Source organism: Mauremys reevesii, linkage group 13, assembly GCF_016161935.1.
Source record: "Mauremys reevesii isolate NIE-2019 linkage group 13, ASM1616193v1, whole genome shotgun sequence".
In the NCBI taxonomy this organism is placed as follows: domain Eukaryota; kingdom Metazoa; phylum Chordata; order Testudines; family Geoemydidae; genus Mauremys; species Mauremys reevesii.
The window spans coordinates 29445301-29463440 of NC_052635.1; the positions used below are offsets into that span (position 1 = coordinate 29445301).

The 18140-nt window shown below is 44.8% G+C and overlaps 1 protein-coding gene across 4 annotated transcripts in view; it reads right to left on the reverse strand.

Moving 5' to 3' along the window:
* Positions 1 to 2816: 2816 nt before the first annotated feature.
* ZHX3 (zinc fingers and homeoboxes 3) overlaps positions 2817 to 18140 on the reverse strand; it is a 58774-nt gene continuing 43450 nt past the window's right edge. For all 4 annotated transcript variants that reach the window (XM_039497727.1, XM_039497728.1, XM_039497729.1 and 1 more), the window contains exons 3-5: positions 12902 to 12987; positions 5612 to 8559; positions 2817 to 3264 (exon numbers count right to left, since the gene is read on the reverse strand). In XM_039497727.1, the coding sequence (XP_039353661.1) occupies positions 3254 to 3264; positions 5612 to 8414 (2814 nt within the window). In that variant the 5' untranslated portion in view covers positions 8415 to 8559; positions 12902 to 12987 and the 3' untranslated portion in view covers positions 2817 to 3253. The remainder of the gene's footprint in view (positions 3265 to 5611; positions 8560 to 12901; positions 12988 to 18140) is intronic.

Below are 18140 nucleotides of genomic sequence, written 5' to 3' on the forward strand. Positions count from 1 at the left end.
TTTTTAAAAATTTCCTCTCCTAATAAGTAAATGCTAACTCACCACTCCATCTAGCCCATTCTCTCCTTTTATCTAGTCCAAGTGACAACGATGGTTGATTAGAGGATGACAAAAGTTAATACTGTCTAGGTGCAAAACTGTGGTGGTGTTTCCTGCAACACCAGGTGCAGAAGTGCTGCTGATGGGACTGTCAAACCACTTCACAGTGACCAAGAGTTGGTCCACAATTGTTTCAGTTTCAGGCACAAGCACACTTCTAATATCCTGCACCAAACCCTATGTATTTTGGTATTAGTGCCTACTTCATTTCAACCTATTTAACAGAGGAGTTAGATCAGGGGTTCTCAAACTGGGGGTCGGGACCCCTAAGGGGGTTGTGAGGTTATTACATGGGGGTTGCGAGCTGTCAGCCTCCACCCCAAACCGCGCTTTGCATCCAGCATTTATAATGGTGTTAAATATATAAAAAAATGTTTTTAATTTTATAAGGGGGGGTCACAGTCAGAGGCTTGCTATGTGAAAGGGGTCACCAGCACAAAAGTTTGAGAACCACTGCGTTAGATGAACCATGGATGACAGTAGCTCTCCCTTCTTTATAACAAACCCTTTTGGAAATACCAACTAAAAATGTGTTGGTAATACACACGTGGGAGATTAAAAAGGAACCAGGTTTCTTCTGGTGTCTGGTTCAGAAGCTTTATCCCAGACCCATTTTATCACTCCCACCTTCACCATGCCCAGAGAGGTGCAATTCCATTCACTTTAGGGAAGCCAGGCTGCACGGAAGCATATTTGAAAATTCCTCTAACAAAAAGGGACTAAATAGCCTGATGTCTTTACACATCCACAAATGAGCATTTAGCAGCTTTAACCTTTCAAGGCTGGGTTTTCTGGGTACACCACAGCCAAATTCCCTTCAGCTGACTAGACTTTTCCTTTTATTTTCTGAGCTACTGGCGGACTAAAATCCAGCTGCAAAAAAATTCAGCCAATGCCTGGAAAGAGAGAGTTTAGAAACCCATTCACAGGGTGATGATTGAACATTTCCTTCAGTGGCCTGGAGATGGCTCTTTCTAAGCGTATGCCAACAAAGTCACCTTGAAGGGGCAAACTGTGTTTCCAACATCTTTATATAGCACTCAGTAAAGTGTACATTTTGAATGTACATCTTATGCAGTAAAAATTGCGCATTTGAACAGTACATGTGCATAATTAAATACTCCTGCACGTATATAGACACTAGAGAGTAAATGACTTACCTGTATTTGTTCTCTTTAGTTAACACTGTACATGCAGCCATACTCTTGGGTCACCAGATTCCCAGCAGTAGCATCAAGAGTAATGGTCAGTGCTAGACGTTCCTAGTTCTTCTCCCTCCCGTCCCTTGCTGTTTCAGGGTATACAAGACGACAGTTGCAGGGACTATGTAAACGGAGGCGCCAGCAGCCACTGTGGAACAGACAGCTCGGCTCATCAGAACGTAGGGGCTCAGCCATGCAAATGTTGAGCTCACACCATTGAGAGGCTGGTTATTGTTGCTGGTATGCCTCTAACAAAGGTTTAGTGTGACCTGTACAGTTGCAATGTTGTCTCTGCGTAAAGAGAAATGCTCTTCTATCAGCATGGTTCTCTGAACTGCCACAGACTGAACTAACAGGCGTAGGTGTCCCGCTAGAGTCCTTGCGTTCCCAACCGATGCTATGACTAAAGAGAGCTACTCGTCTTAATTACTGAATAGTGAGGCCTTCTAAATAAGGGCACGAGGAAAGGAGAACGCTAGTCAAGAAGATGACTTAAGGCAGAAATCAAATGCTACCTTTGGAAGAGACGCCGGGAGAGATTTAAAAATACCAACCTCTCTTTATAAACTTACACTAGATCAGGTCACTTAGAGCTTGAAACTCACCCATTTAATAAATATCTCCTACCACTGAGAATAAAGCCTTCCACATTAAGAACAATTACACTAGAATCAAAAATAATAAAGAAGCTGCTTTAAGGCAGTAATAGCCCAAGACACTGTAGACATATACATATTAAAAAGGTATATGATTAAGTGAGCACTTAATATACCAGATAACTAAAAACTAGTTTGCAACGTATTTATTGTCTAGTTCACAGACAGACAGGGCTACAGTTGGAGAACTAGGTAAGGTGACCTGGACCAATAAGTGTAGGTTAACAGCATTAGCACAGTGGGACAAGAGAAGGAATCTAATTCAACTAGTGTTGTAACAAGCAAGCCTCCTGTCTATAAAACTGGTTGCCTGCCTAAAAGAGTCCTACTAGACAACGATGACTTGAAACGTTAGCAAAAAGCCAAATTTTTGTCTGTATTTGTTCTCTGAAGAACAGTTTGTTCTCTATATAAACAATGAAAGGGATTCCAGGGCAGGATGGAAACATTAAGTGCTAGTTCTCTGTAATTAACGTGAGGCTTGGAGAGTAATGGGCTGTGCTACATTCCACTGCCTGGCGTAAAAGAAATAAAATTACTCCAGGCAGTAGGGGGACAGATTATATCCAACTCTATCTCCTGACCTTTGCAGGATCCCGACCACCACTGGATATTGGAGGGTGTAAAATAACTTATTCCACCCCCATCTCAAGGGAAAGAAATCTACATCCACCCCACTGAATTCATCCTGTTCTTGATACGAAGACTGGCATGTTGTGTCTCAGATCTGCTCCTCTCTTGCTCTGACACACATACTGACACTCATGATGGTATCCACCATTCCCTGATCTAGGGACCCAAGAGTTGGGGACATATGCAACACTGCCAACCGTTAGAGAACAAACACATTACAAACAGCTGAAGATAAAAATGTATTGTGCCATGATAGTCCATTTCTATGCAAAAAATACGTTTACACAATCAATGTCCAAAATTAATTATGCTTGTCGAGGCGGCTGTCTGCATGTCAAAAGTTGGTTCCATTATATGAATATGAAATCTGAAAGTTTATCCACTGGAAAGGAAACAACAGCATCCTATGTCACAAGAGTGAGAAGATCTTACTGATGCCCTACTCCGGCCAGCTGGTGAGTAAAATTCTAGATTAGGCTGCAGATGGCACTGCATGAAGAGCCCGATTCTCTTGCTCTCCCTCTCTGATGTGCTGTACTGAAAGGTCTCATTACAGCAGTGCTTTTACACCACCACTCCCTGCTACTGAGATTTGTATCAGGCCCATGGATTTACACTCTTCTCAAATGTAATCGCAGATCCTTCAGAGCTGGCAGTTTAAGGTCAATCTGTTTCTGAAAGAGACAACATACACAAGTGTCAGAATACACGTCACATGCTTACAAAATCAGCACCTAACGCTGGGGCCTCTTCTGCTGGAAGAGCTTTCTTTGAGCAACAGCTGGTTGCATCGTAAAATGAAGCTACAGAACAGGATCCTGCTGTGAGGAGGAAGGAACAGGGCTGGCGTGAAGGCTAGAAATTGCATGGGGGCAGGAAGGAAGCAGTAGCTACACCCAGGCAGCTGTGGCTGTTGGCAGGATGCCACCTCCTATGGCAGAAGTTTGTTGTAGTTAAGTGAGTCCTCCTCTGTACCACCCTGTTCCAGGGATCTAACAAGATGGAGGATGGCCCCATAGGTGCTGGAACTAGGGGTACTGGGGGTGCTGCAGCACCCCCTGGCTGGAAGTGGTTTCCATTATATACAGGGTTTACAGTTTGGTTCAATGGCTCTCAGCACCTAAGTTCTCTCTAAGCAGCTGTGTGCCCACGCAACTGCCTATTAAGCTCTGCATAGGAGTTCAGGGCTGCAGCGGGGAGAGGTGCTTCTCCCTGCCAGCCCCAGCATGGACCTGCCCCAGGTGTGCCGAGACAAGGGAGAGGTGCCCCTCCCTCGCCCCGGCCCAGGCTCACTGGAGCTGCCGGGGAAAGGAGCTCCTCCCTCAGCCCAGCCCAGCCGGAACTGCCGCAGCTGGGGAGAGGCACCTCTCCCCCAGCCAGAGCTGCTGTGGCGAGAGAGCTGGGGGGTGAGTCCTCTCTCCCCACCACAGCTCCTGGGCAGCCTGCACCCCAAACCCCTCATCCCGGGCCCCACCCCAGAGCCAGCAACCCCCCCACCCCAACCCTTTGCCCCAATCCTGAGCCCCCTGAAGTTCCCAGCCCCACCCCAGAGCCTGCACCCCACTCACCCCCTGCCCGAGCCCCTTCCCACACTCCAAACGCCTCCGCTCCACCCTGCCACATGAATTTTGTTATGTGCACCAACGTGAAGGTAATGTGTCTACATTACAGGGAAAAGTCGATCTAAGCTATGCAATTTGAGTTACGTGAACAGCGTAACTCAAGTCGACATAACTTAGATCTATTTACCATGGGGTCCACACTACGAGATATTGATGGGAGACGCTCTCCCGTCAACTCCCCTGACTCATCTCAATCCAGTGGAGCACAGGAGTCAACAGGAGAGTGATCTGCGGTTGATTTAGCGGGTCTTCACTAGACCCACTAAATCAACCATCGATCCTCTGGTAAGTGTAGACAAGCCCTCATCAGCCTCTCAATCAGCCCAAGAGCAGAGTCCCTTTAAAACCCAACCCTCCTCTAGAAATTGTGTTTAAAAAAAACTTTGAAGGGGGGAAGCCTCTAAAGATTGGAACTTAATTCTTTAAAGGCCTCTAAACTTAGCACAGTTGTGTGGCAGGCAGGAGCCTGGCTTCAACCTGATCTGCTGGGCCTCTGTGCTTTAGCGAGGTTTAGTTCAGAAAACTGTCCAGCTGCTGAGGAGCCTCAAGGAGATGGCTGGGGCTCTGCTGGGTGAGGAGGGAGAGTGCATCCTCACCCACCCGGCAGCACTCTGCCAAAAAAGTGCCCCCCTCCCCCATATTACCTTGTCCAAAGAATCCATGTTGGGCTCAGAAGCAACCCTGTCTCCAGGAGGAGTCCTGGAATGGGTGTTAGGGCAGCTGGCAGCCAATGCCATTTCAGCACAGCTCCACTGGAAACCCCGCCCCTCAGTGCTCTTCCCTCAGGGCAGTGTCTGACTTTCACACGGCGCATCTCGCAGTGCTCTATGTACTTTGTGCTTACAGCGTTTTCCATGCATAGATCTTAAGACACTGTACAAAGTGTGTGTGTGGAGGTGGGATGGGACGGGCCCAAGGTCACACAGCTGGGAAACAAACAGAAGCCAGGCTGCCTGCCTCCCAGTCAGTCGCCCTATGTAAAGCAATCCTCTCCTGGCAGGAGGATGGACTAGATTCTCTGCTTGGTTTTATCCCTGCTTAACTTCTGTGATAGGGTTCTATGTCCCAGCAGCGCTGGTGTCCGAACTCTGGGAGCTAAATAAAACACAAGCATGACTAGAGGGGTACCAAGGGTTGCACTCTTTGCCCTACCACCCCTGACTTTGTTTTCTGAATCAGTTTAATCATAACCATGCCCTGGCTTTTTTCACCCCCTCCAGATCAGCTCTGCCACCAAGTAAATCTGTAACAATAAATCTTGGGTATTAAACCCCACAAGTGTCAACTGCTAGTCAGTCAATGGTCAGTGTCATTCTGACTTCGCTTCTTGGTGCTGGAATGAGCCTATTTACAACAGGTAAGCTACGCGAAGCAGCCAAAACATCAATCAGTTGCTTACCAAGCTGAACTGCAGGTTGCTGGCTAAATGTATCAAAGGGTTCCAAATGGCCTTCCTGGCCACTGGGCTCCCAAGATTCGCTATTCTCAGATACCTCCGAACTGGCATCGCATGTCCCTTTTTGGCTTCCTGCTTGTTCGCCCGTGCCCGAGTATCGATCTTCGCTTCCCGTGTCAGACACGGCCCGGGTTTCTTCGTCCGCCTTTACAGCAAACCACACCCTAACCTGCTGTGAATTCAGTTGAGTTCTCTCACACAAGCTCTGAAGGTCATCTTCATACAGCATCTTGTGCTTTTTGTAATAGTCCTCTAGGATCTCTTTGCTAGCTGGGCTGATCGCCGCTAAGCCTGGAGGGAAGATACCCCGCCGGTAGTTTTCATACCATTTCAGCTGGCCATTTTTTAAACCGTACCGGCTATCCCCAAACCAGCGAATTATCTCCGCCCGGGGCAGGCCTGTCTGAGCAACTATGGCGTCATATTCTTGATTTGTTGGTCGCTGTGTCTTTACGAACATTTGTTTAAGCAAATGCCGCTGTTGGGCTGTTTTTTTAAAGTTCAGTTTGGTTTTTGCGGGGGTAGGTGGCCTGCTAGAACAGTTGTCCCCTTGATCATTTGCACCTACCTCTGGCAATTCATTTTTGCCATTTGACTCAGTCACTCTAAGCTTCTTCAGATTGATTTTAATAGGACTAACTTTCCGCTCCAGTGAAGTTTGATTGCTGCTTGGGGTGTCTAATGAACCATTTTCACTTGAGACCCTCAGTTCATCTGAGGAGTCTTCCTCTTCTCCACAATTATTATCAGCATCCTCCTCCTCTTGCTGGACCATTTCTTCTGCTTTTTTATTTTCCTCCATCACCTTTTTTTTCCTCCTCTCTGAAAACCAGCTATCAATTTCTCTCCTGGTCATTTTTGTTTCACTCCTCAAACGGTCCACTTCCTCCTCTGGAGGAAAAGGGTTTTGTGCAAAACTGCCTTCCAAAGCCTTGAGCTGCTCCGGTGCTCTCTCTTTGTATTTCGTTGGGGTGAAGTCGGGCGTTTGATGCCAGGACTGTCGCCTTGTTTGGTGATGAGCCACAGGCATCACTGCTGTCGTAGAGGTTAAGTCAATCTCTTTTGGTGACACAGTGAAGGTAATGTCAGGCATGGAGTCAATAATTATTGTATTATCTCCAGCAAACATGGCTCTACTGCCTTTCATATTCCTGAAATGATATCTCCTATCACTAAACCACTTTCGAACCTCCCTAGTAGTAAGGCCTGTAATTTTGGTCAGACGCTCAACTTCAGCGTGGCCAGGGAACTGATTCCTGCAGAAGCTGTCTTTCAGTGCAGACAGCTGCTCGTGGGACTTCTTATTTTTGTAGATGCTGGGATCCATGAAAGCTTGCGAAGATATGCTTGGGCATGCAGTCAGCAGAGACTGAGCTGTGTTGACCACCTTCACAGCTGATGCACTGCTCGAACACGCATTGTTGTGTTGCGTAATGGGTTGGAGTTTGGGAATAGATGTCACTGCTAACGTGAGAGATGAACTGCTTCCTTTTAATCCATTTGTCATTATTGGTTGTGTAACAAGTAACCCTCCCGTTCCTTCTGGTTGCCCGACCATGTGACCAGGCAGAGTTGCCTGAATGAGATGCTGGACATTGCTGGCATTTGCAACTAGAGGTGTATTTAAAACTGTGATAGTGGGCTGCGGTACAGACTGAATAACCGTGTTGAACATTTTTTTCCGTGCATCTTCTATCTCCTCTGGGGACCAGCTAATGCCTTGTTTCAACCTCTGGGCAGTAAACCAAATCTTAAGCTGCTCTTCTGGGTACTTGGTCACGACAGTCAAATAGCAAAGCTCAGCTTTTGTAGGGTAGGGAAACTTATGGAAGGAGTTTTTCAGGAAGCTGTTGGAGTCCATGGCTGCATTGTACGTGGGAATGCTGCTCAGAGGAATCATCACTTTAGGAAGGGATTTGGATGTGGGTAGGTCCTGGTGCAGCTGCGGCGGCTGCTGCTGCTGCAATGACACAAGTTGTGCAACGCCTGCCTGCAAAACAGGCACGTTTCCCAATATGGAGCCATTGACTATGTGAGATGATTTTGCTGAGCTGGCTGTTGACTGGCTGGCTGGCAAAGACCCATTGGTGAATGAATGGTCACCATCTTTCATCGCCAAGTCACTGCCTGGCTGATTTGATACATTCTCCTTCAGCATGTGAATTTTTTTGGCCTCAGGCTTACCTTTCATTATCTTCATAATGGGAGTTTTGGTGATGATGATTTCAGCTTGACCATCTACCCCCTCCTCACAGAATTCTCCTGGAAGGTCTTGGTTGCTGGTGGCATCAGAGATACTTTGCTCCACTGTCGTATGATTATCCTGCTTAGCCACATTCCAGAGGAAGCTAGTTTCACCACCATGGCACTCAGCATTGTGATGCAAAAGCCCTTTGTGGCTTTGTGCCAGAAAACTGCACTCAACACATACAAACGAGGGGTCTTTGCTGAAGTCTAAGTGCTCAGAATCCATGTGTCCAAAGAAATGATTAACATCTTGAGATCCAAAATCGCAATACTTACACAAGTAAGTATCACCATCCATAATACTGCGATGCCCATTAGACAAGGTTGCATTATTGCTGCTACTGTTAATAACAGCATCACCAGCTGCCGGTGGTTCAGGAGGCATGTGCTGTTGAGTTCCTTCATGATTATCTTCCACAGCATCTGATTCCATCTCCTGCAGCACCATTGTTTTTACCGGTATCATGCAAGGAGTTGTGGATTTTCTTTTGCTAGCCATCGCTGCAACCAATCCAGGTAATTAATGCTTTAAAAAATAAAGCACTGTTCTTTGCAAGTGTTCTGAACTCTAGATTCCAGCAAATCCATGCTGTCCAAAGGAATATTTTTCAAGTGTTGACAAATGTTTACATTTGCCATTGAACCTGAGGAAGAGAAGAGAGAAGAGTTATTAAGCTTTGCACTAGACAGAACACATACACTTTACATTCTGATTGTAATTGTTATGGTATTTTAATTGCTTCACAAGATAAATCATTTCAATATTTAACAGAAAAAGTTTGAAAGCTGGTGATAATGAATTTGATTGTTTTGCTTTTTGTCCAAATGATTGTGTAGAAGGGAGAACTAGATATGTGAGCCATACACAGTCATAATATTGAGATTCCGGGCCGCAGTTGGGTAACTTGTGCTTTGACATGGGGCTGTGTCTGGCTGCTTATGGTCCAAATCACCCTATTTCTTCATACAGGCTCTTCTCCTGCCTCTGCCTATCAGTCTCTAGCAAGAAGAGGAGCCTATAAAAGCAGGCAATTGAACGCAGAGGACTACACTGTGCACTAAGTCCAGAGGGGGCCTTGCACGTGGAAATGTCAGATGCAGTGCTGAGCAGAGGGGCAGGGCTACAGTCAGAGTGTTGCACTTTGGCCGTCCTTGCAGTAGTTCACCCAATCTACACCGAATCTGTTAGTGTCTTGTGTTGCTTTTTTTCTCTGGTATGGTTTTAACAGGGTCTGTTTAGTCTTCAGCTAGAGTTGCAAGGGAAGATAGTTCATCAAGACAGCAACTGAAGTGTACACGCTTATCTCTTAGATTCCCTCTCCCATGGCACCCATGAATGCTGCACTGTTGTAGCTTTAAAGGTTCAGACAACTCTATTTAATGGCGTTTAGGTGTTCTTTGGGGAAGTGCAAGGCCTCCACGACACATGGCCGTTTTCCTGGGTGCGGGGGATCAAGGAGAAGAGATGTCACCACAGCATTTTATTTTTTTAAATCTTACTGTGCGTTGTCTTTTCTTCACAAGTTATAGTAATTCTAGATCAAGATAATATTCTGCTGAAGGCTAGGGCTGGACAGGTCTTTAGGCGCAATCTTGTCTCTTACCTGGTGCAGTCTGCAATATGCACACTGGATGCTCCATGCCTGAGCTCACCTGCCAAAGGCAGTAAAATGGTCTACAGTAGCTGGCATCATGAATAATTTGCCAAAACTGATCCAGATCAGAAGGGGGATAGCAAATCTGAAGCAGCCCATTTCTCCTCTAACCCCTCTCCAATCTATTACCTACAGCACTTCTCTCATCAACACTTAAGTCGCTTACTTGCATTTCAAAACCTTCTACATGGATTATAATATCCATTATTTTCAAGGGAAAATATAGATTTTTGCATACAAGAATAAAATAGTATTTTCCAGATTGCACAGTAGTATATACTTGGAAGTATATGACCACCCATAGGCGCTGGCTTTTCAAAGTGCCGGTGGTGCTCGACTCCTGGCTCTGCCACAGGCTCTGCCCTCACTCTCCCCTTCCCCCAAGGTCCCATCCCTCCCCGCCCTGCTCCACCCCGCCTCACTTCTTCCTGCTCAGTTCTGCCCCCTCCCCCGAGCGCGCCGCGTCCTCGCTCCTCCCCGCTCTCCCCCAGCCTCCTGCACACCATGAAACAGTTGATTGTGGTGGATGGGAAGTGCAGGGAAGTGGGGCCCACCGGCAGGCAGGAGGCACTGGGGAAGTCGGGGGGGGGGGGGGGGGGCTGACAGTGGGTGCTCAGCACCCACCATTTATTCCCCAAGGGTGCTCCAGCCCCGGATGACCCACGGAGTTGGCGCCTGACCCATAGTACCTACTACACAGAGATTTTGTGCCAGACTTTACCAAGACTTACAGTAACACAGAGATATTTATAAAAACACTAATTAAAGTGGATCTTGAAAACTGACTTATCATCCTATTAGAAGATCCAGGTAAGTAATTACTGTCAGTTATAAGCAATGTGAACTGGCAGTCTACCAGCTTTCTTATCAGATTTTCTGTGCTGATGTCATGCACAGAAACATGGGTATCAGGTGAATAATTTTCTTAGTGCTTATGCAAAACCTGCTTTTATTTTTCTTTTTCTTTTTTAATTAATTGTGTCAGATATGGATGAGGAAAGATCCTAATTTAAAGTTCAGCTGATGAACTAGCATTTAACTTCTGCAAGTTCATCAAAAATAAGTAAATCTCCACACCTTTGGAAAAATAAGCTAGCTATATAACAGAGTCTGGATGTCCAGTCCTATCCTGAGCAACACTCATGCACAATTTAAAACACTCTGATAAGAAACTCTAACTTGTGCGCTGGTTTGAGATTACAAAATAATCCTGAAATACCGTTAGTGAGCATTGAACTTGGCCCCAGAACTGACCGTGTGCTCTGCAAAAGCTGTAGGAAAAGCTGGAAGTCCAAAAGGCATGATGGATGCTATGAGCTTGATTTTTCTGTAGTGTGAATTCCATATTATCACTATTATCAATACCTGTTTTTGTGAGGTTTCTATCCCACCTTTTGGGGATGCCTCTTCCCTGTGCAAAGGAGCAGCACGTGATTTATTAGCACTAGAGAGCAGAATATTTAGGTAACCAAGAGTTTTGCTAATTCAGCAAAGGCCTGAATCCAATCACCACCTACTCCCAATCCTAATTTCTGATGCCTCGTTATTTGACACGTGTGAGGTTGGGATGACTTTTCTAAGTCAAGTCAATTAGGAATGACAACAAAAACAGCCACAAAACTATAAAAAGATAACGTTAAAGGCAACTGTGAAAATTAGCCTTCTTTCTGCCCAGCTCTGCTCTTTGTCTACCTACTCACTTTGCTGCATCAAGTTTTCATTATTTCTTACTCCTGTTTGGCTCTGCGGGGCCAACTCAGTTGTGGGAGACAGATCTGGAGTCTCTTCAAGTTTGTGCATCTTCTGCAGAATTATTAACAGTTCTAGTTACAGAATCTCTATTATTGGAGATTATGCAAGAGCCAGAAAGATCCCAGGTCGTGTTTGCAGAGTTGGCAGATAATTAAAAAGGTGATTTTTATCTATCAGCTGAGTAAATTTGATACGGAGTGATTGAAACATACAAAGAATCAATCTCATTGTGCCATTTTACAGTCACCTTTTAGAGCAGATAATCAGCACTGTTTTGCTAAAACTGAATTGCTTGACCCACCTGCAGAGGAATCAATAACGCTGCTTGATGCTTATAAAGTGTCTGTACGTACTTCAGCATTTTACCCAAGTAAACTTTGCTAGGATCACAGCTGAGGACACATCTAGACTTTGGGTGTCATAAAAGTCATGTTTTGGTTCAGACAAATATTAACTTAATATAAGACGACAGAATGTAAATTTAGCTTGAAATTAAGGATGGTGGTATTTTACTAGACAAATGTAATCAAGTGTACTGTAAGTCGATTTCCTTAGAGCAATTACATAAAATTCAATAAAGACAAGTGCAAAGCACTACACTTAGGATGGAAAAATCAAATGCACAATAACTGGCTAGGTGGTAGCGCTGCTGAAAAGGATCAGGGGGTTATAGTGGCTCATAATTTGAATACGAGTCAACATGTGATACGGTTTCAAAAAAGGCTAATATCATTCTGGGCTGTATTAACAGGAGTGTTGTCTGGAAGACATGGGAGGTAATTGTCCCACTCTGCTCAGCACTGGTGAGGCCTCAGCTGGAGCACTGTGTCGAGTTCTGGGTGCCACACTTTAGGAAAGACGTGGATAAAATAGTCCAGGAGAGGGCAATAAAGGGTTTAGAAAACCTGATTTATGAGGAAACATTTTTAAAAACTGGACATGTGTAGTCTTGAGAAAAGAAGAGTGAGGGGAGGGGGGACCTGATAAGTCTTAACATATGTTTAAGGGCTGTTGGAAAGAGGATGGTGATCAATCTTTCTCCCATGTCCACTGAGGATGAGCAAGAAGTAATCAGCTTAATCTGTAGCAAAGATGATTTAGATCAGATATTTAGAAAAACTTGCTAACTCTGATTGTTAAACTCTGAACAGGCTTCCGAGGATGGTTGTGGAATCCCATCACTGGAGGTTTTTAAGAACGGGTTAGACAAACCTGTTAGGGATAGTCTCAGTTTTACTTGGGCCTGACTCAGCACAAGGGGCTGGACTAGTTGACCTCTGAAGGTCCCTTCCAGCCCTACATTTCTATGATAACCACACCAGACTTAATTCAGATTCTCAGCTGTAACTGAGTCGTGTATTGACTACATCAAAATGTTAAGAGCATGGTTGTGGTTCCTGTGCATTTTATAGAATCTGCTAATAATCTTGTGTGCATTTCCAGTGTGATAGGTAAATGGGATATCCTACAGATTCTATCATTAAACTAGGCAAGCTTTATTTTTCAACTGTGTTGGTTAACATAATAGTGAATCAACCACTGTTTAAAAAAAAAAAATCAGTACAAAAACAGAACTTACCTTACTACCACTTTGGATGTTTCAGACTGAGTCATGCATTCAAATGGGATCTTTGTTTCACATATACTACCCTGCAGCAGACTGGCCTGTTGATGGAAAGTAGCAATGAAAAGTTAGCTGAATGAAATACCAGCACCAGAGTTATGAAGGTAATGAAACAATGACTTCTACTTCCATAAAGGTAGGCAATTGATGTTTAATATACTCCTATGTAATACATATGTAAGTAAGGGCGCACAAGCCACTGTTTTACCTCCCAAGTACTTAAACACTTTTCCTTTGAATAGTTTTAATTAGTTTTCCTTTAAACACAATTATCCAGGGTGAAACTGGCCCAACACAGTCAAATTCACACCACATCAATTATGCTTGCACCAGAGCTGCTGATACAGTAGAGTAATCGCTGCTTGTCTGCATACAGTGTTTGTACCAATTCAGTTACAGTAGAACCTCAGAGTTATGAACACCTCGGGAATGGGGGTTGTTCATAACTCTAAAGTGTTCGTAACTCTGAACAAAACATGATGGGGATTCTTTCAAAAGTTTACAACTGAACATTGATTTCATACAGCCTTGGAACTTTACTATGCAGAAGAAAAATGCTGCTTTCCGTTTATTTTTTTAATAGTTTATGTTTAACACAGTACTGTACTGTATTTGTGGGGTTTGGGGGGGGTTATCTCTGCTGCTGCCTGATTGCATACTTCCAGTTCCAAATGAGGTGTGTGGTTGACCAGTCACTTTGTAACTCTGGGGTTCGTAATTCTGAGGTTCTACTGTATATCAATTTCAAAACTGACAGTTAAAAATTGGTATGACCCCTGCAGCATAAAGGTGCTTCTATTGTTAAAATTTGCTACCTCTGTATAAGCACTTTTATATTGGTATAACCCCGTCCACACTAGGGAGTTGCAGACTTTTCACTGTACTGGTTTCTAAATGCACATAGTGAAATTGCTATCCACACTGTGTGTAGATTACGAATAGATTAAAATCTACTCAGCAAGTTATTCTTGATTTTGCATAATTTTTGGCCAGGCCTTTTCAGCCCCACCTTCTGCTGGCAGTGGTTTACACCAGCAGTGTATCGTCAGCTCAGGCAGAGGCAGACTTCACAAAATAAGCTGTTCAGTAGACTGGTATTGTGGCAACTAACTGATGCTCATGTCTGGTTCAGCAGGCTGGTGTGGTAAGAAGACTGTATTTTAAAATGCTCAAACCCTAGGATCTAAACAATAGCAATTATGTAAATATCTGTATTAATTTTAACGATCGTTCGGAAAAAACAATACTGCTGCTTTAAGCATAACCGCTTTCTTCCATTCTCTCTGTCACACACAAACAACCCACTACATTGTCGTCTTATTATTTTGCTGGCTTTTTGCATGTTTGTGTCTTTGTTTACAAGGAAAACAATGTCTAAAGACCAATTATAAACTGTGTTTTACAATTTCAGAGCTTACTTTTATATATATTAACAAAAGAAGGTTTCAAAGGTTTCAAACTGTGCACTGGTGGGTCTGAACTTTCCGCTTTTCCCGGCTCAGCTGGATTTAACTGGTTTGGTTTTAAATGTTTCAGTGAATTTATGAGTTAGGCTGTTAATGCAAAACATTCATCCCACACAATGCCAAGGTCCTCAATTAGAAGATTAATTTGTGACCTTTTGCAAACCTTGCCCAGAAACGAAAAATTAATGCACACCATAACTAAATGCCAGAGTTATCATCTTACTGCTGGAATCCAGAAGGTGGTAAGACAACCATCCCATTCCCACCACTAGAGTTACAGACCTCCCAACAGTCCTGGGTTTCACAGGACTGTCCCACTTCGACCTCAAAACCTCTTGTCCCAGTTGAAGGGAACATTTCCCACAATCAAGGCCACTGGTGGGGTGCAGTTTCCCCGGGGCCCCCATTTGAAAGAGCCCTCCAAACTGAGTGGCATGGTGACCTGGTGCAAGGGTTGCATTGTCACTCAGGGTTGGCCCGGCTGCCCCTCTGTCTTCATCTACAGAGAGGCAGATGGGACAAGCCTGTGTGGGGTTGTGTCCTGCTTTAGACACTTGAAATGTTGGGAGCTGTGGAGTTAAGGGTGTGACAATGTAATACACACAAGTATCTTCTTTTTAGAGTACTCTGATTTGGACACAAACTTGCTCTGAAATTTGACATAGCTCAGTCTGAGCACAAATGTTCTATTAAAAAAAAGAAAAAGAAAAAAGAATTAATGGTTTTCCTGATGCTTTATGGGCCTGTCAGCTACTTTCTCAAGGCCAGGCTTACTCTTTCTGTCTTGTTCAAAACCAAACACAGGATTGGTTCTTTAATAATCATAATAGTTTATTTTAAAACTAAAAATGTGTAGGTCCCTGGTTCACATAGTATTATGGATATGTTTTAAAGGAGGAAGGCTATCTTTAAAGCAGGAAGAAGTTTACATTTAAGAAGTGTTTACTGTGCTCCTTCAACAAGCTACAGTATTTTATTCATAGATCCATATATTACTTTGAAACAGTCCCCAGGTGCGTCTCCCCAATATGTACCCAGATGTCCATCAGTAATCAGCAATATAAAATAGCATGAATAAAGGACTGCTGGGATCAGCCAGCAAACATTCCAGCCGCGGTGTGTATCCAGACCTAATAGACAGGTTACCCAGGTGTTACTAAAATGAAATGTTTTATGGAAATACTACCACTTTAAGAAGCAAGTTTATCCAGGCATACCGACATCTGTTAAACACTGGCCTTTGGTCTCACAACACGCTCCGGAGGCGTGCAGATAACCTGGCATAACCGCTGTGTGTTACAGCTAACTATTGCATTCCATCAGATAGAGATTGACCTCGTTTACTTAGGCACTCCGTAGGGTGAGAGAGGGACCACAGAGCTGGCATCCTACATGCCTACCAGCTGAGCAGGTTCCAGGATCTATTCTCTACAGTTAGTCATTAACATTTGTTTTGCATTTGCAATCAGCCCATGACAAATCATGTAGGAGGTCACTAGTCAGATTAATTATCCTCCTCACTGCCAGTGCACACACCATTCAGCTGAGTGGGAGTGGGGGCTGGTGAAGACTATTGAATTTCCAGACAGATAAGCGATGGAAGGATAAAGTTAAGGCCTGATCTAAACACAACAAGCTGCTCTAGTTTAACTCATCAGTTTTTAAACTCTGTGTACAGCAGGCCTAAAATAGATACAGAGAAACATCTGAGTTAACACCCAGTGAGATGAGTGGAGGTATTTCACACCTCAGAGGTGAGTCCCGAGACTTCCTGTTGTCTGTAGCCACAGGTGAGGGCTCTCGGTTACCCGCATGGTTCTGTAGTGCAGATGGCGAGCAAATATGTACCCCTCTTGAATTTTTCAGAGCTCAGCTTCCTGCACAGCAAGGATTTTCAGACCCTGAGACTGGAGTGGAAATACCTGCTCCTGCACATTGGGCTGTGAAGCCTGAGTAGCAGGTGACAGAATTCTTCCTTCCCTCCAAAGGCCCAGAGAGGAAACCAAGAATCTGGGCTCCGGCAGTGCCCGGGGGAAGACGACTCTGAATGGGATCACACTTGGAAGGTTATCTTCACAACCACAAGCACTAGACATATTGCTATTTTAGAGCTGAAAGTTCTGCAGAAACTGGTAGGCAAGACCCCATGCACTGAGGTACGTTCCAACTCAGCACAAACCCTGGACATTCTGTGTCAAGCCTTGTTTGGAATTCTGGATTATCTTTATCTAGGGCAGGGGTGGGCAAACTTTTTGGCCTGAGGGCCACATCGGGGTTGCAAAACTGTATGGAGGGCCGAGTAGGGAAGGCTGTGCCTCTCCAAACAGCCTGGCCCCCACCCCCTATCCGACCCCTCCCACTTCCCTTCCCCTGACTACTCCCTTCAGAACCCCCAACCCATCCAACTCCCCTTGTTCCTTGTCCCCTGACTGCCCCCTCCCGGGACCCTACACCCCTAACCGCCCCCCTGGGACCCCACCCCCTATCCAACCCTCCCTGCTCCCTGTCCTCTGACTACCCCAACCCCTATCCACACACCCACCACCTGAAAGGCCCCCCGGGACCCTCTGTCCCTTATCCAACCCCCCCCCTGCTCCCACCCCCTTACCAGCTGGAGCCAACCACACCGCCGTGCTGCCCGACAGGAGCTCGCAGCCCTGCCGTCCAGAGCGCTGGCAGTGTGGCAAGCTGAGGCTGCAGGGGAGGGGGGACAGCAGGGGAGGGGCCGGGGGCTAACCTCCCCAGCCAGGAGCTCAAGGGCCAGGTAGGATGGGCCTGTGGGCCAGATGTGGGGCCTGTACATCTTTGGCATCCACTATTAAGAGGGAAGTAAAGAGATGTGGGGGAGAACCATGTCAAGGCTGACGTTGTTCTGCAACCCAGAATCTATACCCTGAGAACAGAGTCCTGTAACATAAAAAGGTCAGAGAACATTTAATTCAAGATCTGTTTAACCCTCTGAGGGACAGCTAATTACATGAATGTCTGATCAGCAACATTTCCTCTGACAAAGCACGCCTACTTCATTGTGCTAACATCACATCAATTTAAAATCAGGATACCTGCAAAATAAATCATCCCCCCAAGCCTAACCATCAGGGCAATAACAGCTTGTTTGTATCTTCTTATCTTGCATTATAAATGCACACTAGGTTCTCAACATCACACAAGTCAACATTTGTGCTAAGGAATAAACAAAAATTTTTCTTTATGCCCAGTGTTCAGAGCGCTTTGTAGTTTAAGCCCGGCTTTGAAAATGCATGTCCAGTTTACAGGCAGTGGGAAATGGTTGACTGAATCATCGTATTCATTCTCTGTTAGTTGGCAGAATAGAGTAGAATAGAGCTATTCTCATTTGGACAGGTTGAACAAAGCCATTCATTTACATTTTGGTCCGTTTAAGCGCAACCGTATTTAGGTAAAACAAGTGTTTAGGAGGAATCCTCTCTGTTACTTTGCAATCATTTTTGTTTACCCATTTCAAGCCGCTTTTATTCTTACGCCACCATCAGCTTATGAACTGCAGTGTGTGACTGTGATCAGGTCCCTCCAAAAACATCAACAACTTGTTAGTGGCTTTGTTAGTTGTGAAGAAACTTATACTCTGTATTAACACTGCGGATTATCTTCTGTTTTTCAGAGGAACATGCAACCAAGAGAGACTACAGGCTAGAACACAATTATAGTATAAAAATAGGTCACTGGAATAATATAACCTTTAGACTACT